Source organism: Peromyscus eremicus, chromosome 3 (genome assembly GCF_949786415.1).
Source record: "Peromyscus eremicus chromosome 3, PerEre_H2_v1, whole genome shotgun sequence".
Lineage (NCBI taxonomy): Eukaryota > Metazoa > Chordata > Mammalia > Rodentia > Cricetidae > Peromyscus > Peromyscus eremicus.
The window spans coordinates 133,201,120-133,224,514 of NC_081418.1; the positions used below are offsets into that span (position 1 = coordinate 133,201,120).

General features: G+C 40.8%; 1 protein-coding gene across 1 annotated transcript in view; it reads left to right on the top strand.

Moving 5' to 3' along the window:
* The window catches only part of LOC131906488 (alpha-1-inhibitor 3-like), a 53,337-nt gene extending 30,635 nt beyond the window's left edge, over positions 1 to 22,702 (top strand). The window contains exons 16-35 of the mRNA XM_059257110.1: positions 3,233 to 3,382; positions 4,395 to 4,479; positions 7,618 to 7,789; positions 8,405 to 8,633; positions 9,366 to 9,492; positions 9,746 to 9,867; positions 10,349 to 10,400; positions 12,627 to 12,710; positions 12,978 to 13,154; positions 13,362 to 13,449; positions 14,251 to 14,407; positions 14,640 to 14,714; positions 15,209 to 15,389; positions 16,135 to 16,358; positions 17,757 to 17,975; positions 18,137 to 18,264; positions 19,696 to 19,786; positions 20,428 to 20,496; positions 21,313 to 21,415; positions 22,581 to 22,702. Coding sequence (XP_059113093.1) covers positions 3,233 to 3,382; positions 4,395 to 4,479; positions 7,618 to 7,789; positions 8,405 to 8,633; positions 9,366 to 9,492; positions 9,746 to 9,867; positions 10,349 to 10,400; positions 12,627 to 12,710; positions 12,978 to 13,154; positions 13,362 to 13,449; positions 14,251 to 14,407; positions 14,640 to 14,714; positions 15,209 to 15,389; positions 16,135 to 16,358; positions 17,757 to 17,975; positions 18,137 to 18,264; positions 19,696 to 19,786; positions 20,428 to 20,496; positions 21,313 to 21,415; positions 22,581 to 22,702 — 2,655 coding nt within the window. The remainder of the gene's footprint in view (positions 1 to 3,232; positions 3,383 to 4,394; positions 4,480 to 7,617; positions 7,790 to 8,404; positions 8,634 to 9,365; positions 9,493 to 9,745; positions 9,868 to 10,348; positions 10,401 to 12,626; positions 12,711 to 12,977; positions 13,155 to 13,361; positions 13,450 to 14,250; positions 14,408 to 14,639; positions 14,715 to 15,208; positions 15,390 to 16,134; positions 16,359 to 17,756; positions 17,976 to 18,136; positions 18,265 to 19,695; positions 19,787 to 20,427; positions 20,497 to 21,312; positions 21,416 to 22,580) is intronic.
* The last annotated feature ends 693 nt before the right edge of the window (positions 22,703 to 23,395 follow it).

Genomic DNA, 23,395 nt, shown 5'->3' on the forward strand with positions numbered 1-23,395 from the left:
AAACAGTAAGTTTTAGTTCAGATAATGCTAGGAACTACCCAGTTTTCAACTAATGCGTAAGTTAAACCAGCATTTAAGTTTGTTTTAGTGATGAAGGTTTTGATGCATATGCAAAAAATGCTTAGGAAATGATCAATATGTTTTTCTTTTAGATTTCGACTTTCCCCAAATCCATTAAGTAAGAGATTTCTTGAGCAATTGTTTGAGCCAACAAATACAGGCAATTAGTTAACAAACAAACAAGAAAAAAAACCTCATGTACTGCCCAGAGAGTTATAAGAAAAAACATGAACGGATTTCCCTTTCTCCCACCACCCTGCCCTAGCCATGCTTTGGCTGCTTATACTTTCAATGATCACAGCTATTCCTTTACTGTTTTATTCCACATTCTCTATCAGTCATTGAGAGTATTGGTCTTTCTTCATTATTGGCATCATCTATTCATTCTTATTATAAAGCAGCATATCAAAGCTGATTATGCAGACCCTTCCGGTCTTCACCTTGCCTACAAATCTATATGATTACTGTGTGAAATCCTTAGACAGTTTTCATTTCTATAACCAACACATGTGGCTCATTATGAAGTCAGATACTGAGCTGTGGTCATATTTCCTGTCATTTGTATTCCTCTGTCCTGACATTTAATCGTTCCTTCTTATATTTACTTCAAGGTCATCTCCTCCTCACTTGGTTTCAGTTCTCCAGCATCTGTGGCAGTGCTCAGTTCTGCTACTGTCCCCAGCAGAGTCCTCTGTCACCCTGCTATCACCTGGCTGACTTCTGAATCACGGGTGTTCACCCCTATTTTGGGGAGTCCCTTCAAAATGTTTTCTGACTTCTGTGACTTCTTCTCGGGTTGCTGCCTCCCTTGGGGTACTAAGCATGTGCTAGTACTGTTCTGAGAAAGAGGGAATCAGTGACAAACTTCTTTTGCAGCTATCAGTATCTATACTTATGTTGATAATTAATACTTTGAAATGGTCAAATTGTTAGCTAAGAAATCATGTTCCCTCAGAACTCTGGAGACATTGGGTGTATGGATTCAACTTTCTAAGTTAGTACTAAGATGCTCAATACCATTAATTCTGCATCATTCTATTTGTTCAGTGTTTTCTCTCTGGAATTTTTTTAAGATCTTTTATTTAGATCTGATATCCAGAATATTCACAAGCATCTGAGGCCGTGGGTTCTTACTGTGTCCTGGGGAGCCTGTGTATCATTTCTGACATACTGTTTTTAAATGCATGAGATAAAATATGTAAGACTATCAGACATACTGTTTTTAAATGCATGAGATAAAATATGTAAGACTATCAGAAAGAAGAATTGCAAAAAACTATGCCCTGTACGAAATAACAGCCCAAATAAGCTGCAATATGAATACAAATCACTGAGCAAGTTAAAACTAGAAAGGGCTGAAGCAGAGATCACATGAACACGCCTATGTTTACTATGGGCTGTCTTAACTCACATCCTTCCACACACTGGTTGTCAACCAAGTATAGATAGGGAACAGTGGAGCCCACCTCCAGACGGGGCCTCCGGACTGAGAAAATAGGAGTTCCCTCTTCAGAAGCTAAAAGTTCCTGAGTACCAATTGTGCAAAGGTTGCCCTGTTCTGCCTTGTGGATCAAGCTGGCCATTTTTTAATCCACTCAAGTCCTGACAAATAATGATGCAGACAGCATTTCAGACTACCTGAATAAACCAAATATAATGTGAAAACATCTCTGATATTGCATCAGGTCAAAAGTCATAATCTTCCTAATGCATGTGTATGTGGATGCTATTGATTCATAAGTCAGACAATGTTAAATTTCTGTTATATACCTAAGAAAGTAAGTATATGAATTTTCCTACCCAAATATTCAGATTCCCAAATTCTCAGTCCTTTGAGATCACGGGGATTTCAAGTTAAAAACCTTGATGGAGAGGTTAATTTACTTCTTTTCTAAGATTTTTTTCAATTCTTATCTATTTTTCTCAGTCTATTTCTCCTGTTAGGCAGATGGTGAGTGTCTTGAGGAAATCGTCTAACGTTGTCTTTCTTTTACCCCAATTGCCCTTGGGATTTCTACTTTCTGAGCATTTCCTTCAGATGTACCTGACATATTTTGAAATATTTTGTCACAAATTAGTTTTATGTCCAAACCTATTTTTTCCTGCTCTAGATTTGAAACAGTCTTGAGTTTGCTGCATGGATACAATGTGCCCCACCTCTGTGAGAATTTTATAGTTTTTGTTTGTTTGTTTATTCTTTTCTTTTTATTTTGGAGGTTTTCGTTTTATTATTTAGCTTGGGTGATGCTATCTGTCACATGACTGGCTGTGTTGCTACTTTAGAGCAAGCCAGTATGTTCTTTGGAGAAGCCACAAAAGGCAAAAGTCAGTTTGTGCGCATTGTTCCCCAGAGTCACTGCCCATCCCAAGAACAAGTTCATGTCTCAGAGTCACAGGTTCAGATCTTCCTGGCTTGACCAGACTTTGTTTCCTGTGTTCCTCACACATTCCCCTAGCCTTATCTTCTAAGGACTCCTGACCTCCACTGGCCAGGCTGGGTCAGGTGGAGTCTGGCAAACTTGCTTCTACATCATCAGCTTCCCCTGTGGCTGCTACCATGATGCCCTTCCATTTGAACACGTGACCTGCAGTCCCTCTCCCTCTTCCTAATTCCACGCACTACAGTTTGGAGGGTTGAATGCATCCTTCTGTCAAAGATAGAGGTGGCTTGGGTTTGTTTGTTTTGTTTTGAAATTTTTTCCCCAAATTTTAGGAAAAAAAATATGTAGAGAAATCTTCATTCAGATCTCTACAGGCTATTTACATACTGACTAACTCAATTTTTTGTTTTGTTTGTTTTTATAGTGTATCAGTAGGCAGAAATATACAACCTTGTATTTTATATTTATTGAATGGTTTATGTGGTGTAAATATATTTCTAAGTGTTTGATATATTTTACTAAATTATATTAAAATTACATTATTCTCAAATATAATATGCAGGATTTACGTTCATATTTTTTAAATATGTGAAGTATTTTTAGTCTTTTTCTAAATATTGTGAACACTTTCAGAATAAAGAACTCTTCACCAGAAAATATTCAGAAAATTCTTTTAGGGGATCATTGAGAAACAGAGAAATGATTTGCAGTGATCACACTGATTCTTTTCTTTTGTGTGAATCTTCCAAGAAAGCCCAAGAAAGAGGCTCCTTGTCTCCTGTTTCTTACAGATATACAATCTGCCGGATATGCAGCCCAGCAACTCCATCCCAGGTTCATACCAATTATTTGAAGATGAACAAATGTGTTGGTGGGGTGGAGATGAGGGTGGACTCCCACCCTTACCACCAAATGAGAGGGATGTCTACAGTTACGTGGAGGTAAGCAGTATTACCCATTAACAGGCTGCTCTAGGAGTTATTTAGGTTTCATGAAATGCTATATTGGTAAAGAATTTTAGAGTCAGGCCAGGGATGTGAATAACTAGCAGACCAACCACCTTACCTGTGGTGGTTCATGGATTCAATCCCAAGCATTATAAAAACTGCATCTTGGAAAGTGCCCAGTCTAGGCACAGAGTGGATGAATGGCATTTTCTTAATTCTGGTTTTTTTGAAACAGAGTATCACATGTAGCTCTGGCTGTCCCGCACTCACTCTTTAGATCAGGCTGGCCTCAGAATTACATGATTTGTAGCAAGTCTTTCTCTGTCCCACCAGCCAGCTCCCAAGTAAAGACACTGAGCTTATTATTAATTATGAGTGTTCAGCCTTAGCTTAGGCTTGTCCCACTAGCTCTTACATCTTAATTTATCCTGTTTCTATTCATCTGCATTTTGCCTTGGGGCTTTTGACCTTTATTTCATTCTGTATGTTCTACTTTCCTGCTTCCTCTGGCTAGCTGTCTGGCTAGCTGGACCCTGGTATCTCTTTCTCTTTCTCCCCCTCATCCCATTTTAAATTCTTCTTCCTACTTGCTCTCCCTTCCTGGAAGTCCTGCCTATTCTCCCTGGCTAGCGATTGGCCATTTAACTTTTTATTAAACCAGTCACAGTGACATATCTTTACACAGTGCTATCAAGTATCTTGCAACAGAGATCTACCAGCCTCTGCTTCCAAAGTGCTAGGATTAAAGGCATGCACCACTGTGCGTGGCTGTGAGTGACATTTAAAAATTACAGAGCTGTGTATCAGAAAGAAGACCAGCAAGTATGCCTCACTATGAAGTCTGTGTACCTCACCACACTCTCTAAAGAGTATGAAAATACAATTTGAGTAGGAATTCTACTTGAACATGTGAACCTATATCTGAATCAGTTACTATAATTTTTATACACATTGAGGTTTTTCAAAATTTTGAGATATTTTGCTTGATTACTAATTTTCTTTCCAGGACATGGGCTTAAAGGCATTCACCAACTTGAAGATCAAACATCCTAGACTATGTGTTTTATATGGTAGATTTCCTCCAATAGCAGGTAAAAGAACAAATCAGCATTTATTATCAGAATAAAATAAATGTGAATTATTTACCAAAGGTGATAAAATATAATTGTAGAGCATTATAGTATCCAAATAAAAGAGAAGGAGCCAAAACTTACCTGAGGAATTTGTTCCCAAATGCATGCTGGTACTACAAGGAAGTTAGAGATTGGAGGCTCTTCCTTCAGTGTTAAAGAGACAGACAAGACAAAGGGCAATAGTGTAATAGAGAATCATTGTGTGAGGTGTGAAGAACTTTTGTAGACATGTCAGAGAGGTGAAGAGAATTTCCTCAGTGTTAGAGATGAAGAAGAGAAGGAAAAAAACAGGCATTGCAGGTAGAGGAGAAGATGGAAAAAGCAAAGCACTCGGGTCTAAGGTCACGCTCACTCTCTCTTCAGCCAATACCAACCATGTGTAACCTTTCCCTCCTCCTTCATGGGAGCCACTTCCAGAGTGGCTGCACCAGTTTGCATTCCCACCATCAGCAAGAGAGAGTTTCCCTTTCCTGTTCTTCTCCAAAGTGGTTGTCAGGTGTTTTGTTGACTAATATGACTGGGGTGAGATGAAATCTCAAAGTTGTTTTAATTTAGATTTCCCTTTTTTTTTTTATTTTTATTTTGCAATACAATTCAGTTCTACATATCAGCCACGGATTCCCTTGTTCTCCCCCCTCCCGCCCCCCTCACCTTCCCCCCAGCCCGCCCCCCATTCCCATCTCCTCCAGGGCAAAGCCTTCCCCGCAGACTGAGATCAACCTGGTAGACTCAGTCCAGGTAGGTCCAGTCCCCTCCTCCCAGGCTGAGTCAAGGGACCCTGCATAGGCCCCAGGTTTCAAACAGCCGACTCATGCAATGAGCACAGGACCCGGTCCCACTGCCTGGATGCCTCCCAAACAGATCAGGCCAATCAACTGTCTCACCCACTCAGAGGGCCTGATCCAGTTGGTGACCCCTCAGCCATTGGATCATAGTTCATGTGTTTCCATTCGTTTGGCTATTTGTCCCTGTGCTTTATCCAACCTTGGTCTCAACAATTCTCACTCGTATAAACCCTCCTCATTCTCGCTAATTGGACTCCCAGAGATCCACCCGGGGCCTAGCCATGGATCTCTGCATCCAGATCCCTCAGTGGTTGGATGAGGTTTCTAGCATGACAATTAGGGTGTTTGGCCATCCCATCACCAGAGTAGGTCAGTTCGGGCTGTCTCTCGACCATTGCCAGCAGTCTGTTGTGGGGGTATCTCTGTGGATTTCTGTGGGCCTCTCTAGCACTTTGCTTCTTCCTATTCTCATGTGGTCTTCATTTACCATGGTCTCCTATTCCTTGTTCTCCCTCTCTGTTGTAGATTTCCTGAGTTACCAGCATGACGAACACTTTTTAAAGATATTTCTTAGCCATGTTTATTTCTTTTGAAAACTGTGTTTAGATCCCATTTGTAAGTTGGGCTGTTTTCTTGACTCTTTGTTTTTGAGTTCTTTATATAGTCTGGATATTTACCCTCTATCATATGTGTAAGTAGCAAAGATTTTCACCCACTCTGTGGGCTTCTATTTCATTCTATTGATTGTTTCCTTAGCTGTGTAGAAACACTTTAGTTTTTTGAGGTCCCATTTGTCAATTATTGACCTTAATTTCTAAGTAAAGGGTCTTATTTAAAAACTCCTTTCCTGCACATCTGTTTTGTAGGGTTACTGCTTATGTTTCCTTTCTAGCAGTTTCAGATTTCATGTTGAGGTTCTTGATCTATTTGGAGTCGATTTTGTGTGGGGTCATTGATGTAGGTCTGTTTTCATTCTTCTATATGTGAGCAGCCAGTTTTCAGAACTCCATTTGTTGAAAATGCTGCCTTTCCTCTAGTGTGTGTTTTTTTTTGCATCCATGTCAGCTATCAGATGAGCTTATGTTTGGATCTTGAATTTTTTTCCATTGATGTACATGTCTATTTTTGTGGCAGTACCATACTGGTTTTATTACTGTACCTTGCAATATAACTTGAAATCATGAATCCCTATCTTCATTATTATTCATATTCTAAGTACTAAAATTTATTTTTATATGTATGTTAACATAAAATAAAACATAATTCTGACTGGACTGTATTAATTTTCCTCATACTGATTTGAAAAGTAATAGAAATATCATCACAAGCAACAGGACCTAACACAGTAACTACTCTAGACTGTGGATAAATTGGGCAACTATCTTTGTAGATGCTTAAGGCAATGAATGAAGAACTTACTTGATAAAAAACACCAAATAATTAAAGGCAAATAGAAAGACAGCTGTGAGGTTGTGGTCATCACAGAGAAGGACCTCTAGAAATGAGGCTGTCTGTGTGTCTATGTATTTAATATTGGGAGAGATTTCCAAAGCTGAGATTCAGTTGGGAAATACTTAGATGAAGCCCTAACTAAATCTGCATGTATACTTGTTCTTGGAAAATGCAGAGCACAGACCCTCTGTCACCACCTTCAAATCTTGCATTTCTTGCCAGTATAAGCCCAAGCCAATGCTATAATTCTTGAGTTATAAAGTTTCTTCGCATCACCAAAATAAAGAAAACAAAAAACAAAACCTTGATATGGACTTTTCTATTGTATGTATTTCTGATCCAAGAATTTGTACCTGTACCTCTTTCAGTTTTTATAAAAATGGAAACCTATGAAAATATTGCATTAGTCCTACAAATCTAGATATCTAGAGAAAGAAAAAGCATTCTAAGAATGTCTTTGCTGATAATGTAGCCATCACTCAGCTCTGGTCTGGAGTGATGCTCATTGTAGCCACAGGATCTGTTGCCTAGGAAATAGTATTATGAATCTTCAATCCTCCTAGGGGGAATGTTATATTTGTAAGCATTCCCTGACTATCCAACCCAAGAAAATATGCACCGTGCTTCCTTACAACTCAAACTACATTAGGTGCGATTTTCTCCAGGATTTCATAATTTCTGTTTTTGACAGAGATGTTACCACTCTCCCCCAAAGGAGAGGTTCAATGTATCGTTTCCAGTGTCATTTTGATAGCATCTAAGAGTCAAGAAGAAACTGAAAATTAAGCTGCATTGACCCTGCACATTGTATCCCACTGTACTCAGAACTATGTCCATTTCTTCTGTTGTAATCTCACAGTGCCTTTTAAGGCATCTGATGATGGGACTAACAGAGAACATGAAGAAATCATGAACATGCCAACAGTTGAATACGCACCACCAAGAAAAGATCCACCACGTGAAGATCCACCTACTGAGACCATTAGAAAATACTTCCCTGAAACCTGGATCTGGGATTTAGTCACAGTAAAGTAAGTAATTTCCATTGGTAAGATTCAGGCTGGGTATGAAAATTTTATTTCTTTGTTTTCTAGTAATTTTCTAATTAATTTCTATCATAAACAATGGAAATGACTAATTTAGAAGACCATTACATGTCAATCCATCAATTATAAAATATATTTATTTCCATCACTCCTAGAATTCACACAAAAATTTATCGTATACATTCTCATGCTTAGAACCATTCAGGAACGCCATATTGAGTAGGAAGTGAGGCAGTCCTACATGGAGTAGACTACATGGAGTGGACCATAAAAGTCATAAAATTGTCCGATGGTATTTTGGAGATGGGAGTTCAGAGACAACTTTAAATCTATGTAAAAATTTCCACTAACATAACAGACCTTGAGGTGTCATGAGGCCATGATTTGAACTCGGTAAACAAGGCTTCAAAAAAAACCCTTATTCTTCTACCTGAAGTCCTGTTTACACTATTCACTTCCTATGACTCTTTTGAAAAACTCAAAGTGGTGACTTGAAGTCACTCTCATTGGTGAGAGCATTAGATCACAATCATAGTGACCATCTCAGAAATAACTAGTTCACGTGCTCACTTTCTGTCCCTCACATCCTCACTCTCTCAGCTCATCAGGAGTAGCTGAAGTGGAAGTGACGGTCCCTGACACCATCACTGAGTGGAAGGCCGGAGCCCTCTGCCTGTCCAGTGACACTGGACTTGGCCTCTCCCCTGCAGTATCCCTCCAAGCCTTCCAGCCCTTCTTTGTGGAGCTCACGATGCCCTACTCTGTGATCCGTGGAGAAGCCTTCACACTCAAGGCCACCGTGCTGAACTACCTCCCTACATGCATCCGGGTGAAGACCTTTCTGAATAAAGCATGACCAGAGGGAAGAGGAAAATTAGTGTGTGTAAACTTTAACTAAGAAGTCAATGAAAAGAAGGAGTAAAGGGAGGAAGGGATTGTATTGGGCCCATCAGTACTGGTTCTAAATGCTTAAAAAATTCCCAGACTCTAGCTACATATACAACAAAGTGTTGTTTAACTATATGGACACTACATAAAATGTATTAGGTGATTTTGCCATTATTGAAATAGTACATACTGTACTGACAGACATAGATAGTCCATGTGACCTCTGGATACAATCAAAAGATATGGTCCACAAAGATGTCTTAGGCTGTTGTCGGGATAAAACGGCATATTGTTCTACAATGGATATTCTTTTGTTAGAGGTAGATGTATACCAAGAACATACAGTAGTTAAAATATAGTACAGTAAATATATCTTTGCAAATAAAGCAATCATGAATAGATAAATATATAATTCCTTCTCTACTTATTTGTGTAGATAATACATAGATGATAGCTAGATAAACTTTTAGACATGTATGTGCATATGAAATACATGCAAGCCTCTGTGTCACCTTATGTGACATTTTAAGCACATGAGTCCCAAAATCACTGCTCCTACTCTCTTTTTAACACAAATCCCCTCCACACCCTTTCACCTACCTCGATACACACATAATATGTTGTCCTCCTGTGGTGACATCTTTGCTATTTCTTTGCCCATGTGGGACCACAGGTCGGTGTGCTGCTGGAAGACTCCCCTGATTTCACAGCTGTCCCAGTGGCAAAAGACGAAGATTCTTACTGCCTCTGTGCCAACGGGAGGCACACCACATCCTGGTTGGTAACTCCCAAATCATTAGGTGAGTGGAAACTGTGTAAGGGGACTCTGTGCAGAAAGACTGAATGCAGGAAGGTTTCTGAAGTTACTTTCTTCTCATTGGGCCCTCAAACTCTGGGTCACAGCTACTTCTAGATCATGCTTGCCATCTTCTTAAACACAGGACAAGCCCTTCAACTGCTCATAGAACTGAGGATACTTTGCAGATCTTGGGGTTTGGAGGATGCCAAGTTCCTGGCACATCTGAGCTCAGCTCTGTGGGCCGTGTGTTTCAGGGAATGTGAATTTCTCGGTGACTGCGGAAGCACAACAGTCCCCAGAGCCTTGTGGTTCTGAGGTGGCCACAGTTCCTGAAACTGGGAAGAAGGACACAGTTGTCAAAGTCCTGATAGTGGAGGTGAGTGACCTCACTTGATTGACAGTATGCTGAGACTGGAGCGAGGTTGACTGTGTTTAGAAGAAAAATAGAAGATAATAAATAATGTGTGATCTTAGGATACCTCACAGCAAGTGGCAAGCTTACACTTTAATCGGTGTGTTGTGTCTTCTTTTCTCTTCCTGTTCTCTTTACTGGAGTCTGGAGGGGATGGGCTATGCCAGTTTATCTCCTTAAGCCTGAGCTCTTTCTTCTGATCCTATATTTTGTCTTTATTATCTTTCCTTATTATCTTCTTTTTGACCTGGCATCCCCAAATTCTCAAATGTTCATGCCATTCCTGATATGGTGGAAAGTTAGACCACCTAATTCCAGTCCTGGCCCAAAAGTAGAGATGCTGTCTCCCTTCACCAAAAAATAAAAATAAAAAAATATCGCTAACATCTTTGTATTTGCACACTCAGTAATTTCTTGAGTCTGAACTTTCTATCTTTTTGTCAAGCCCGAAGGAATTAAGAAAGAACATACCTTCAGTTCACTGCTCTGTGCATCAGGTGAGAATCCTTCAACACAGCAATAAGATAATAACTTAGATCATTGACTTAGATCTTTTGAAATATTTCTTTAAGAAAACAAGGATAGTTGAGTAGCTTGGTCTGTTTGTGAGGCTTCTAGCAGTGGGATCAGGACCTGTCCCTGGTGCATGAGCTGGCTTTTTGGAACGTATTTCCCAGGCTGGGATGCCTTGCCCAGCCTTGACGCCAGGGAAGGAGCTTGTTCCTGCCTGAACTTGATATGCCATGCTTTGTGGGCACCCATGGATGCCTGCTCCTTTCTGAATGGGAGAGGAGTGACTGGAGGTAGACTGGAGGTGGGGGGAAGGAACTGGAAAAGAGAAGGGAAGGGAAACTGTGGTTGGTGTGTAAAATAAATGAAAAAAATTAATTAAAGAAAACAAGGATACTGTATACCTTATAACCACTAAAAAAAATAACCAAATTGAGTCACACAAACTTTCAAGATCTTTACTCACCTGATAAAGCTATCAAGAGTACAGTCATAGTTCTACCTAGGACTTCAGAGGTCATTGTGGCTCTTTTCTCTAGAATACAGAAAATATTTCATCTAGCCTATCTCAGTACTTAGAAAATTATAGCTAGGGAATAGCTAAGAAGAGATCACAACCAAACTTTTTCTTAAAAAAAAGAAAGAAAACACAAAAAAAAATATCTTGGGAAGGACAATGTTTCTTTTATATTAGATTATAAATAAAAACAGAGGATTTTATGGCTGAATAAATTCCATACATAAGCCAAGCTACATCGTGATGTGTACCAAACATAATATTTCTCTGTAATAGTTGTTTCTATGACTTGTTCTTTCATCCATGCTCCTCACTGGATGCACTACTGCAAAAGAAATACAGCAATGTGTCACACAAAGGGAGCTCACTGTCCCCTGGGAGGGACAGGCACAAAGGCAGAGACTGTCTACTCACAGGAGTGACCACATGACCAGCACCTGTGCTAGTGAGTGGAGGACTGCTTGTCCAACATATATTTGTCAAAAGAATAAAGAAATTGGAATTAGTTTAAATTTAATGTAAAAATCCATTATTATATGAAAATTAGCAAAAGAGATGAAATAAAGCAAATTTCTTTGTAAAAGGGATAAATTAATGTAACAGTGACTAATACAGTGTATAGAAGAAAATCATCATATACTGCTAAAGTCTTTTAAATGTTTCCATGGAAGGAAGTGCATGAACGGGGTTACTGAAGATTAATTTTTTAAAAACCAAGGACAAGGTAACAAAAACCCTATTTCTTCCCATTGGTCAATTCTGGTTCTCCTGATACTTATTTATTACAAGGCAATCTGGCCATCACCCCTGCCATAGGAAAGCCTTCCATGACAGCAGCTTGGGAGTGATCAGGGAAACCTCCTAAGGCCACTCAGGGGGAACCAGGAATAACAAAGGCCAGTTCAGAATTTATCCATTTATTTATTCTGACATGCTGGAGGTTTATTCAAACATTGCCTTATTTTAGGTTTCCACAGCTAAGATAAGACACCATGGCCAAAAGCACCTTGGAGAGGAGAGGATTATTTCATCTTACACAGTCAAGTCCCTCATGAGGGAAGTGAGGACAGGAACCTGCAGGCAGGAACTGAAGCAGAGCCGTGGGGGAGTGCTGCTCACTGGCTTGCCTTCCCTGACTTGCTCAGTTTGCTTTCTTATACAGGTGACAGGACCACCTGCTCTGATGAGGACCACCCAGACTAGGCTAGGCCCTGCCACATCCATCATTAAAAAGAAAATGCCCCAAGACCTGCCTACAGGCTGATTTTATGGAGGCATTTTCTCATTTGGGATTCCTATTCACAGAAAACACTAACTTATGTCAAAGTTCACACACACACAAAACGAAGCAAACCAAAAAATCCCAAAGCAGAGTATACCTAAACCAAACTTCAATCAATAAACATATTTTCATATGTTTATTAAATAATCAAGTAAATCATTGATAGAAGAAGACTCAGAAATTCCTTTGGGAGGTACTTTGCTTCAATACAATCAGTGATAAAAGCAGAAGCAATAGAGCTTGGCAAGCCAGTACTACCAGGAAATATGGGTTTGTGATATTTACAACAAGATCATTTTTCTAGAGAGACCAGAAGTCAAAGCTTAAGACACAGTTCTAAGCAACTAACCGTAGGACATTTTAGAAGTTCTGAGTACTGAGATAATCATGTACCTGTTTGTTTTGTTTATTAAGATGCCGGCATATCTGAAAAATTGTCACTGATGCTCCCATCAGCAGTAGTGAAAGGTTCAGCCAGAGCCCATTTCTCTGTGTTGGGTGAGTCATTCCATCCCTGGAGGATTTGGGACAATAGTCACTACCACTGCCCTGTGTCCACCGTGATTCCAAATGTACCTTCTGAGCTACTACACTTGAACTCTTTGACATCCTTCTTCTGTCTCTAGACCCTCAATATCCACTGGGTTCCCAGCATACCGCACCCTTGAAATTCCTTCACATCATTGGAAGTGATTCTATTAGAGATGTTACTTTGTTCTTGAAGATAATGGCTGCTCTGTCTGATGTTAAATCTCTCACTTCCAGGTGATATCTTGAGTTCAGCCATAAAAAACACACAAAATCTTCTTGCAATGCCCTTTGGCTGTGGGGAGCAGAACATGGTGCTTTTTGCTCCTAACATCTACGTACTGAAATATCTGAATGAGACCCAACAGCTGACTGAGAAGATCAAGTCAGAGGCCATTGGTTACCTCAATGCTGGTCAGTAAGGCTTAGAAACTGCAGTTTGTTCTTGTGAATGGTCTCTCTAGAAATGGGCTTAGTCTTGGAGGGGGAAAGCTGAGCAGGATTCTCATTCAGTCACTCCTATAAGCCAGAGTATGTGAGGGCCTCTCTGGCTTCAGACTGACATCCTGTCCTTCTCTGAGCATTGGTTTCTTCAAAACACACCCAAGCCTTCCATTCTAGGCTATCAGAGGGAGCTGAACTACAAACACAAGGATGGCTCGTACAGTGCCTTCGGGGATCAGGGCGGCCAGAGTCAAGGAAGCACTTGGTAAGGAAAGTCCACTATGTGTCAGGCTTGCTCCACTCTTGTTCCTCATGGCAACTCTGTGTGTGTCTTATGTCATGGGAATACAGTTGATGCCAGGGCTGGAGACGGACATGTTCGAGGTAGCGGGAATCCTAAGTACAGAACTGAAATTGTCTCAAGGCTCATCTGCCTTGAATCTGGACCACCTGTTTTACTAAATTCAATACCCTCTATGTTTCATTCCTCCACAAGAACTTTCATCAGTAAATACCCAGCTACAGCTACATATTGCTGAACATCCAAAGAGGCTCATAACTGAGTCTTAAAAAGCTGATACCATTCTTCATGTGGTCCTGTACTGCATAAGAATGTGTTCTTGGGATAAAGCACACAGACATTACAGGTGACAAATGACATAGAAACTGATAGAAACGGGAAGTAAGCCAAGGAGAGGGATGGACATTTTGAGGTGGAAAACATGTTGCAGGGGTTTTAGGAGAGAAGGTTTTCTGATCTACAAGAGAAAATCATCGGACAGGAAAAGGCTAAGATGAGGGTGCAGGTGTTAGGGAAACAGGAGAGTGAGTGATGGAGAAGCAGTGAGAAGCAGAGCAGGAAGCAGCTGGACCACACTGGAGTGTCCACATCCAAGAGGACCAGGGATGCAAGACTACTTTGAAACAGCAAGAGACACTGTCAGCTTCACGCACTCAGAGACCCTTAGACTATTACTCGTGAATGTGGTCCAGACCCCAGAAACCCATGTGAGAAGGTGCTGCATCAGAACAAACGCCCTGTCTCCCCGCTCTCCCTCCCCATCAGGCTCACAGCCTTTGTGCTCAAGTCTTTTGCCCAAGCTCGAGCCTTCATCTTCATCGATGAAACACACATCACCCACGCCTTCACCTGGCTCTCCCAGCAGCAGCAGGACAATGGCTGTTTCAGGAGCTCTGGATCGCTGTTCAACAATGCCATGAAGGTGACCTATTCTGAACTACTTATAAGCATGATGACCTAACAATAACATCTGAAAGTCGGGCCATACTCCTTACCACTGGGACAAACCAGCCTTCAGGCTGAGAATTACTTTTTCATAATGGGGGTATAAATGAGAACTTCCATTGAATACGAAGGATGATTACAAGTAGGGAAGACATATTTAGTGGATTGCTTGCTGTATACTTTACCTATTTCATTCCTTTTGTTTACAGGGTGGAGTAGAAGATGAAGTGACTCTCTCAGCCTATATAACCATTGCCCTTCTGGAGAGTTCACTTCCAGACACAGTAGGTGCCACATTGCTTCTCCATCTTCCCAACTAGTGTAAAATGTGTGTCTTCCTGTCCTCTCTAAAGTCAAATGGCGCTTTTTTAAACAAGATTTTTGCATTTATAATATCCCATTAATGAGCATCTACCTGCTCAATGAAATCCTGACTACGTTCCAAAAATCAAGACAAAAACATGTCCTCTAATACGGTCTTCATTAGTCTGTATTTAAATGGAATATAGTTTATAAAGGAAATGGCTCCCAAAGATAGAGGATAGACAGATGACAAATGACAGAATAGGAAAGAAAGAAGGAAAGGAGGGAGAGAAGGAAGGAGGGAAGGAGAGAGGAAGGGATAGAAGAAAAGAGGTAGGGAGAAAGGAAAAAAGAAGAATGGAGGGGAATGGAAGGATTCATTTGAAAAGCATGAATGTCTACATCCTCCATGATTCTTCCAAGGCCTGCTAGGACACTTTTTCATGTTGCTCAGGATTTGTTGTTCTGCCAACAGCAACCTGTTGTCTCCAAAGCGCTGACCTGCCTAGAGTCATCCTGGAAGACAATACAGCACAGGGGAAATGGCAGCTCTGTGTACACCAAGGCTCTGCTGGCCTATGCTTTCGCTCTGGCAGGGAACCAGGACAAGAGAAATGAAATCCTAAAATCACTTGATACTGAAGCTGTAAAAGAAGGTAGGAATGTGTGTTATCGTGTTTGTCTCCATCCAGTTCCGGTGACGGGAAACAGGGGAGTAGACGATGTGTGGACATAGTATCACATTTTAGTTCCGTCCCTATGGCACACTGAGGTTTCTCCTTGGACTGACACATTAGGAAATTAGCCTTTCTTCTACACACAAACACCTTCTCTTCAGTATTTTCTCCTAGTATGTCCCAAATCAACAAGTGTAATATCACAGTAGAATGCAACACAGTGCCCACTACCATTACAAAGGGAAATGTAGCTAAAGCTTAACTTTCCTCTCTGATACACATATACCTGTCAGGAGGAGCAAGACTATAAAGAACAGGAAAGAAGAAACGACGATTCCAGGTTTTGCTCTTTCAACTGCAGTTCTGAAGCCAATGGGAAACTTCCCTGAGTCATTTGGACTGAACACTGAACAACTGATGTTTTGTAGGGTGTGAGGGAATTAATGAGTGAAAGAATCATGTCTGTTCTTGTCTTCTCACCGACTCTGCTAGAACATCACTGAGGATGCAGTTTAGTTAATACCTTAGGTATTTGTGTCTTGATATCTTTCTCAGTCATACACTATCATACCAACACCAGATTTTTTTTACTGGTAATAATAAATCTGGGGATATTGTGAGTAAAATTTTTAAAACCTACTACAACCTTCTTCTATTTTCTTCTTTCTAGATAGAGACACTAGGCTACTCACACTTCTAGTTATTTCTCTATTTTTACCCTAAGACAACTCCGTCCATTGGGAAAGACCTCAGAAACCCAGGAAATCAGAGAGGTATCTGTACAAACCACAGGCTCCCTCTGCTGAAGTGGAGATGAATGCCTATGTCCTCCTCACTCTCCTCACTGCCCAGCCAGCCCCAACCCCTGAGGACCTGGCTTTGGCAGTGCGCATCGTGAAGTGGATCACAAAGCAGCAGAATTCCCATGGCGGCTTCTCTTCTACACAGGTCAGTGACTTTCCTTCAGAGTCCCATGCAGTGAGGGGATTTGAAGAAGAGATGCAGGAACAAGGAAAAGGGGAAGGGGAGAAAAAAAAAAAACAAGGACATTTTACTCATGGGTATTTTGAGTCTATAAGAAGTGAGGGATGATACATTCCATAATAAATTTTCCTAGTTCCTGTGTTCAGACACAAGAGGTCTCTTCATACCACATTTAGTGAAACATGCCTAAGTTGCTGAGGACTTCTGACCCAGACCCAAACCTTGATAGAAAACAATGGCAAAAACCCTGGAGTGTCCAGAATCCTTACATAATCCCTCGCTCTAGAATAGCATGTAGAGTACCTAAGAGATGCTGCTTGAACCAAACTGCATCTTTATCATCGCTTTGCTCTTAGGTGAGGCCATTCCCCTTCTCCTGACAGACTCTCCTAATCTTATATGTGGAGAAATTGCCCTCAGGTTTTCCCCAAGCTAGTAGAACTCCTGCAGCAGCCCTGCTTTACCTCAGGACAGTTGGAAACAATCAAGGCTGTAAACCCTTTGTTTTATCATCTAGTCAGTATAATTCTCATGAGGTCATAGTTTCCAAAAATACACATCTACCACAGTGTCTATAAATGATGCTCCTATATTCAGGGCATATATGGCAGAGTTAATCTCCAGAAAGGGATAGTGAGGAGGTCAGTTCCTCTAAAGGAGAATAATGTACCAACAGGAGCCCTCCATGACATTAGCCACCCTGTTTGCATTCAATTATTTCAGTCTTTCACCTCACTAGGCAGTCTGCATTGTAAATACAGTAACACCCTCACTGCATGTTTCTGTTCTCTTGTTGGGCTCTGCAGTCAGGATAGCATCTGGAGCTGACTTGGGATAAGGAGGGATCCTGTGGGAGAGATCCTCTCTAGAGCATGGAGTACATCCCCACAGAGTATGCTGCCAAGGAGCAAGGCAAGGAAGGACAGCACTAGATCACAGTTGTTCCTTTATTTGATAAGATTGGATCGTGACCAGCAGTTGGCCATGATGTTGATGTCTCTTGAGTGTTCATCAGTGCAGAAGAAAGTTTGGTGATGAGGGCAAGAACGTGATTTTGTTGAAAGATGTTGGGCATCATCATTGGAATCAAGGACAAAGAAAGATAAACAGTAAATGCTAGGAGAAAAATCTAAGTTGTATTTATTCTTTGTTGTGGTTTGTGGGAACCTGCATATGCCAGGGTGCTCTGTGTAAGGAGGGAAATTATGTGGATGTTTTTGGTTCTCAAATATTTCCTAAATTAAAGTCTAGAGATCAAATAACTAGAGACAAAATCTCATGACACTTTTGTCACAGCCTCGGGAAGAGCCCGAGCCCTTCCACACTGATGCTATCCTGAACTTTTACACTCATCCCTCACAGGACACTGTGGTGGCCCTTCATGCTTTGTCCAAGTATGGAGCAATTACTTTTGCTAGAAGTCAGAAAACTCCTCTGGTGACCATCCAGTCTTCAGGGACATTTTCTAGAGAGTTCCAAATAGAGAACAGCAATCGCCTGTTGCTGCAGCAGGCCCCACTACCAGACATCCCTGGGGACTATGACATCAATGTGTCAGGGGAAGGATGTGTGTATGCTCAGGTAAGATTCTGGAGAAGTTGTGAATATACAGTTGGGAGCCTACTTCCCCAAAATGGAAAGTCTCCCTTTGCCTACCTGCACACATTATGTTCAGATTTGGAGAAATGGATCCAAGGATCCAGTGCAATGGAGGTAAAGTATTTCTATTCACTACTTGTCAGACAATGCTAAGATACAACGTGCACTTGGAGAAACAGGAGTCTGCATTCACTCTGCGGGTACAGACAGTACCTCTGACTTGTGATAACCCCAAAGGCCACAACAGCTTCCAGATCTCACTAGAAATCAGGTATGAGCCTCTGTCTCTCTCTTGGCTACTACAGTGTTGTCTTCCTAGAACTCTTCACAGAATGGGTTCAGAGATATCCAAAGCAAGGCTCTTCATTAGGATTTTGTTTTGTCAAAAAAATAAATACTTGACTCCAGCAAAGTGAACAAGAAGAATTATAGAATGATAATCTCTAATTAGTCTACTTTTCGGGTTCCTTTCTCACCCACTATCATAGTAAAATTATAGATTGTTCTTTTCTCTATGATACTTTAACGTGGCCTATTCTTCTTCACCAACAAAGGCAAACCTTCTTGGTCTTTTAAGATTCCATTTTTCTAGAGGGAAAAAAAGATATTCTGTTTTTCTGACACGTGTCAAAAACTTCATTTAAACTGTAACCAGCAGTGGGTGCTAACTGCAAAAACTGAACGGATTTTGGATGGAAAGAAGACTTCCACAGTGTGACCTATTATCTTGTTTCCCACAGTGTGATGGGGTGTAGCTTGTTGTTTTACTCTTTGGGAGACTACCACCCTGCTCCCTAATAAATACATGGAGACTTATTCTTACTTTGTGAATGCCCAGCCTTAGCTTGGCTTGTTTCTAACCAGCATTTCTAACTTCACTTAAATTATCCCATTTTCTTTAACTAAGTTTTGCCCCTTGGCTTTTTACCTTTCCTTATTCTGTATATCTTGCTTTCCTTCTTATTCCATGGCTGGTTGTGTGACTTGTGGCTTGGTCCGTGGCTCCAGTCCTCCTCTCCTCCTTTTCTTGCTCCTCACTCTTCTTGAGCCTAGATTTCTCCTCGTATATATTCTCTCTGCCCGCCAGCCCCACCTATCCCTGTTTCTTTCCTAGTCATTGGCCATTCACCTCTTTATAAGTCCAATCAGGTGCTTTAGGCAGATAAAGTAATACAGCTTTACAGAGTTAAACAAATGCAACATAAAAGAATGCAACACATCTTTGCATCATTAAACTAATATTCCACAACAGCCATGTGTGTGTGTGTGTGTGAGAGAGAGAGAGAGAGAGACAGAGACAGAGACAGAGACAGAGACAGAGACAGAGAGACAGAGAGAAAGACAGAGACACAAAGAGAGACAGAGACAGCTACAAAAACAGAAACAGGACAGTCTCCGCTCTCAGACCTCAGCTTCCATATGCATTAGGTTTTTGAGATGAGGTCTCTTACTGCCCCAGGCTTGTTAAGAAGACTATGCTGGCTGGCCAGTACACTGCATGGATGCCTCTATTTTTAGTGAACTCCCAGTTGACATTGTTATGCAGTCTATTTTAAGAATTATTTACATTGACTGTAAAGGCCATATATTTTAAGGTATGGAAAAATCGCAGAGGGCATATCAGTAATTGTTGCTTGAGCTCCAAGGAGCCATGATTCAAAGCATTAAAAATATTTCTTCCATTCACTTCTCTGGTCTGCAGTTATACAGGGAGCCGTCCAGCCTCCAACATGGTGATTGTTGATGTGAAGATGGTATCTGGTTTCATTCCATTGAAACCAACAGTGAAACGGGTAGGTAGACCAGATGTTTGGATTTCTGTATCCTCAGACCAGAAACTTGCCAACATAATCATAATGCCATCCTGAACCAAAACAGCATTAGTACTAATTTAACAAAAGTGGATTTATATAATTCTTACTATAGGTGTGGACTGTGATAGCAGTCAGCAGAAAAAATATAACAATGGTGTTTGAGTTCATTGAGTTCACAATATAGCTAACAATAATTTTTAAAGCATAATGAACCTGGTCAATAATGATTCAGAGGAAAATATTATTAAATACCAAAATTGTAGATGTGGTGTTTTAAGAACTTTGAAAATTAACAACAAGCTAAGATCAACAGCAGAGGACACAGAAAGATACTTGCACAGAGAATATGAGGTGAGTACTATCGAATGCAGGACCATTCACCTTCATGCAAAAGTCAAAAATACCTATTACTAAGTCAGGTCTTATTCTGTCAGACCTCTAGTGGAGTGGCATTCCCAGTCTTCTTCATGTATTTTCATTCTTATTGGAAAGTCTCTTCCAATTCACTTTAATGAATTGGTGATATCTCTTTCTATCATCTTCCATCCCTCAGTTCATTTGCCTTCTTCACCCCCAAGGCCTTTGTCTTTTCAGTAACACGGTGTTTTCTCTCATTCCAGCTTGAAAGATCAGGGCATGTAAGCAGAACAGAAGTGAGCAACAACAATGTCTTATTATATGTGGATCAGGTGAGGGTCCTTCCTGCCTCCCTACCTATGTCTAGTGGACAGTCCTTGGTTTATGTAGGTCAGGTGAGGGTCCTTCCTGCCTCCCCAGACATGCCTAGATGAACAGTCTTTAATCTATGTAAATCAGGTGAGCATCCTTCCTGCCTTCCCAGACATGTCTAGGTGGATCTTTGTGGGAAATGTAAGGCAGGAGAAAAGAAGTTCTCTAGGAAGTCTTTTGGGGAGGCACCTTCCCTCAGCTCATACTGATGATATTTTAAATTGTCATTCCTGGCCTGGAGACATGGCTCAGCAGTTAAGACCACTTACTGCTCACTAACTAACTCAGAACTGCCTGTAATTCCAATTGAAGGAGATCTGATTCCCATTTTTGGCCTCTACTAGTATATGCATGCACACATATACAATAATAATAATAATAATAATAATAATAATAATAATAATAAACAATACAAACCTTTAAATTCCCTTTCCTCATTGCTGGCTTTTCTGGGACTTATCATTGGGTCTTAAATCAGCAGGTCAAAGGGCTTAACTCTCACCCTGAACAAAGCCCTTTATCACACATTAAGGAGGAATATGGATTTTTGGGATAGTTTAATAGACTAGAAAAGTTTCATATACTCCCAGGAGCCTCTACTTTAGTTCCTCAAAAAATCTATATCACCATCCACATATTTGAGCAGATGAACACAGTGACTGTGAGGTTAAATGCTATCCATGCATAACTGTTTCTCAAACACCAAGGACTGAGTGATGCTGAAGAAAAACAGTGGCCACCGCTGTGATTCTGGATTACTTTTCTCTCTTTCCCAGGTGACCAATCAGACACTGGCCTTTTCCTTCGTCATTCAACAAGACATCCCAGTGAGGAACCTGCAGCCTGCCATTGTGAAAGTCTATGACTACTACGAGACAGGTGAGCAAGGGATTAGGAAGCACCCTAAAGCAACTTGAAGTTTTCTCTTTTTTTCCTTTTCTTCCTTTTTTTTAAAGACAGTTTCTCAATATGCAGCCCAGGCTGACCTCAAACTCTCAATTCTGACTCAGTCTCCAAATGCAGATATTACTTGTATATAACATTGCACCCAGTGTTTAAAACAATTATTTTACAGATAGGGACACATTATATAGGCCAGACTGGCAAATCTGCTCTTAATAAAAGAATGTGAGTGTGACAAATGTTTATAAGATTTCAATTTATTCAGCCACTGATGTCTTGTTCCTACTTGTTTGTCCAAACAACCATATGTGACCAAACATGTCTAAATAACACAAGGGACCAAACATTTGACAAAGAAGTGTCTATTGGTGGAAAGACACACAAATCTACTTCTGAATATAGCAACGCAAAGATGAAGAATTATACAAAGAATTATAGTAGGAATAAAAAGACGAGAGAGAATTATAGCCTGAGTGGTCATTGATGACGAGAGAGAAGAGAAAGAGAGAGAGAGAGAGAGAGAGAGAGAGAGAGAGAGAGAGAGAGAGAGAGAGAGGCAAGAGCTGGGGAATAAAATGGGGATTTTCTGTGCCAAATATTTCAGAATAGACGAGTTCAAGAAATACTGAAAGAAAAAAAATCAGAAATATAGAAAGGCATCTGAGAGGACACACGTCTCCACGGATCACTCCCTGTATTCTGCTCAAACACTGCAGAATAAGCACACTTCAATATTCTCACTTGGGTGAATTATTCTGGTGTTGTTGCCCATTTGCTTATTTATTTCGTGAGAGGGAGGCATGCCACGGTGCCTGTGGAGGTCAGAGGGCAACGAGGAGAAACAGTTACTTGCCCTCTGCCATGTGGATCCTGAGGACTGAACTTACTGTGGTCACTAGACATGTCATCAAGCACCTCTCCCCACTGAGCCATCTTGCTGGCCCAGGATAAATGTGTCAACCAGTGGCTTCAAGGGGATATTTCCTTTGCTTGGTTTGTCTGATGTCCCCAGAGAGACGACTTTTCAGTAACCATCCAGGTTCTGATGGAGGAAATTGGTCAGTCCTAACACATCCACTGTGCTCCACAAAATGCTCTTGCATCAAACTCCCATTCTCAATTTTTCCTCCATGTCTTTCAGATGAAGTGGTTTTTGCTGAATACAGTTCCCCCTGCAGCTCAGGTGAGCTCCTAGCACTCCTTGCAAAAAGTCTTCCTCTGACCTCTTCCCCTTCAAAACTACCCAGAACTTTTGTTTGGTGAGCTCAGAACCATCTCATCCTGTGAAAACACTGCATGGTACACCATGGGATTGGCACACTAACCCTGGAAGACTCCTCTAACTTCTTTACCAAAGTATATTGTAGCTTATGGTAAAAAATCCAATGGATCCCATTTTCCTCCATGGTCAGTTTACTTTCCTGCAGAAAACCCTGCTGTCCGTACCCAGTTAGAATTATATTCACCTGATGTGCTGTTTTCTTCTCTCCACATACACAGATAAACAAAATTCTTGAAACTCATATTTGAGGACAAGACATTGCTGGAATCCCCAAACCCAGGAACCTTCAAGATGGTGATTTTTGTTGCTTCTGCAATACAAATACTGAACAAGTGTGATAAATAAATGCATACTTTTAGAGAGTCTCTGTCTTTGATGCTTTCTTCACTTAATCCAAATTTACTTCATGCTCACTTAGTGCCTTGCTCTGTACCCCACATTTGCAACGAACAGAAATGACATTCAAACAGAAGAACATGGGTTGTGAAAATGGGGAACCCTTTACAACTACTCAATAGTACGGACCCTCAGAGCATGAAGAGTAACACACAGCAACCTTTCCTCCATAAGAAAAATCACGATGGGTATGCTAGTGACCCAAGACTATTAACCAAGCAAGAAGTGGTGATTCAAGTCTTCATTCAGAGCATTTCTGGAGGGTGAGACTGGAGGAT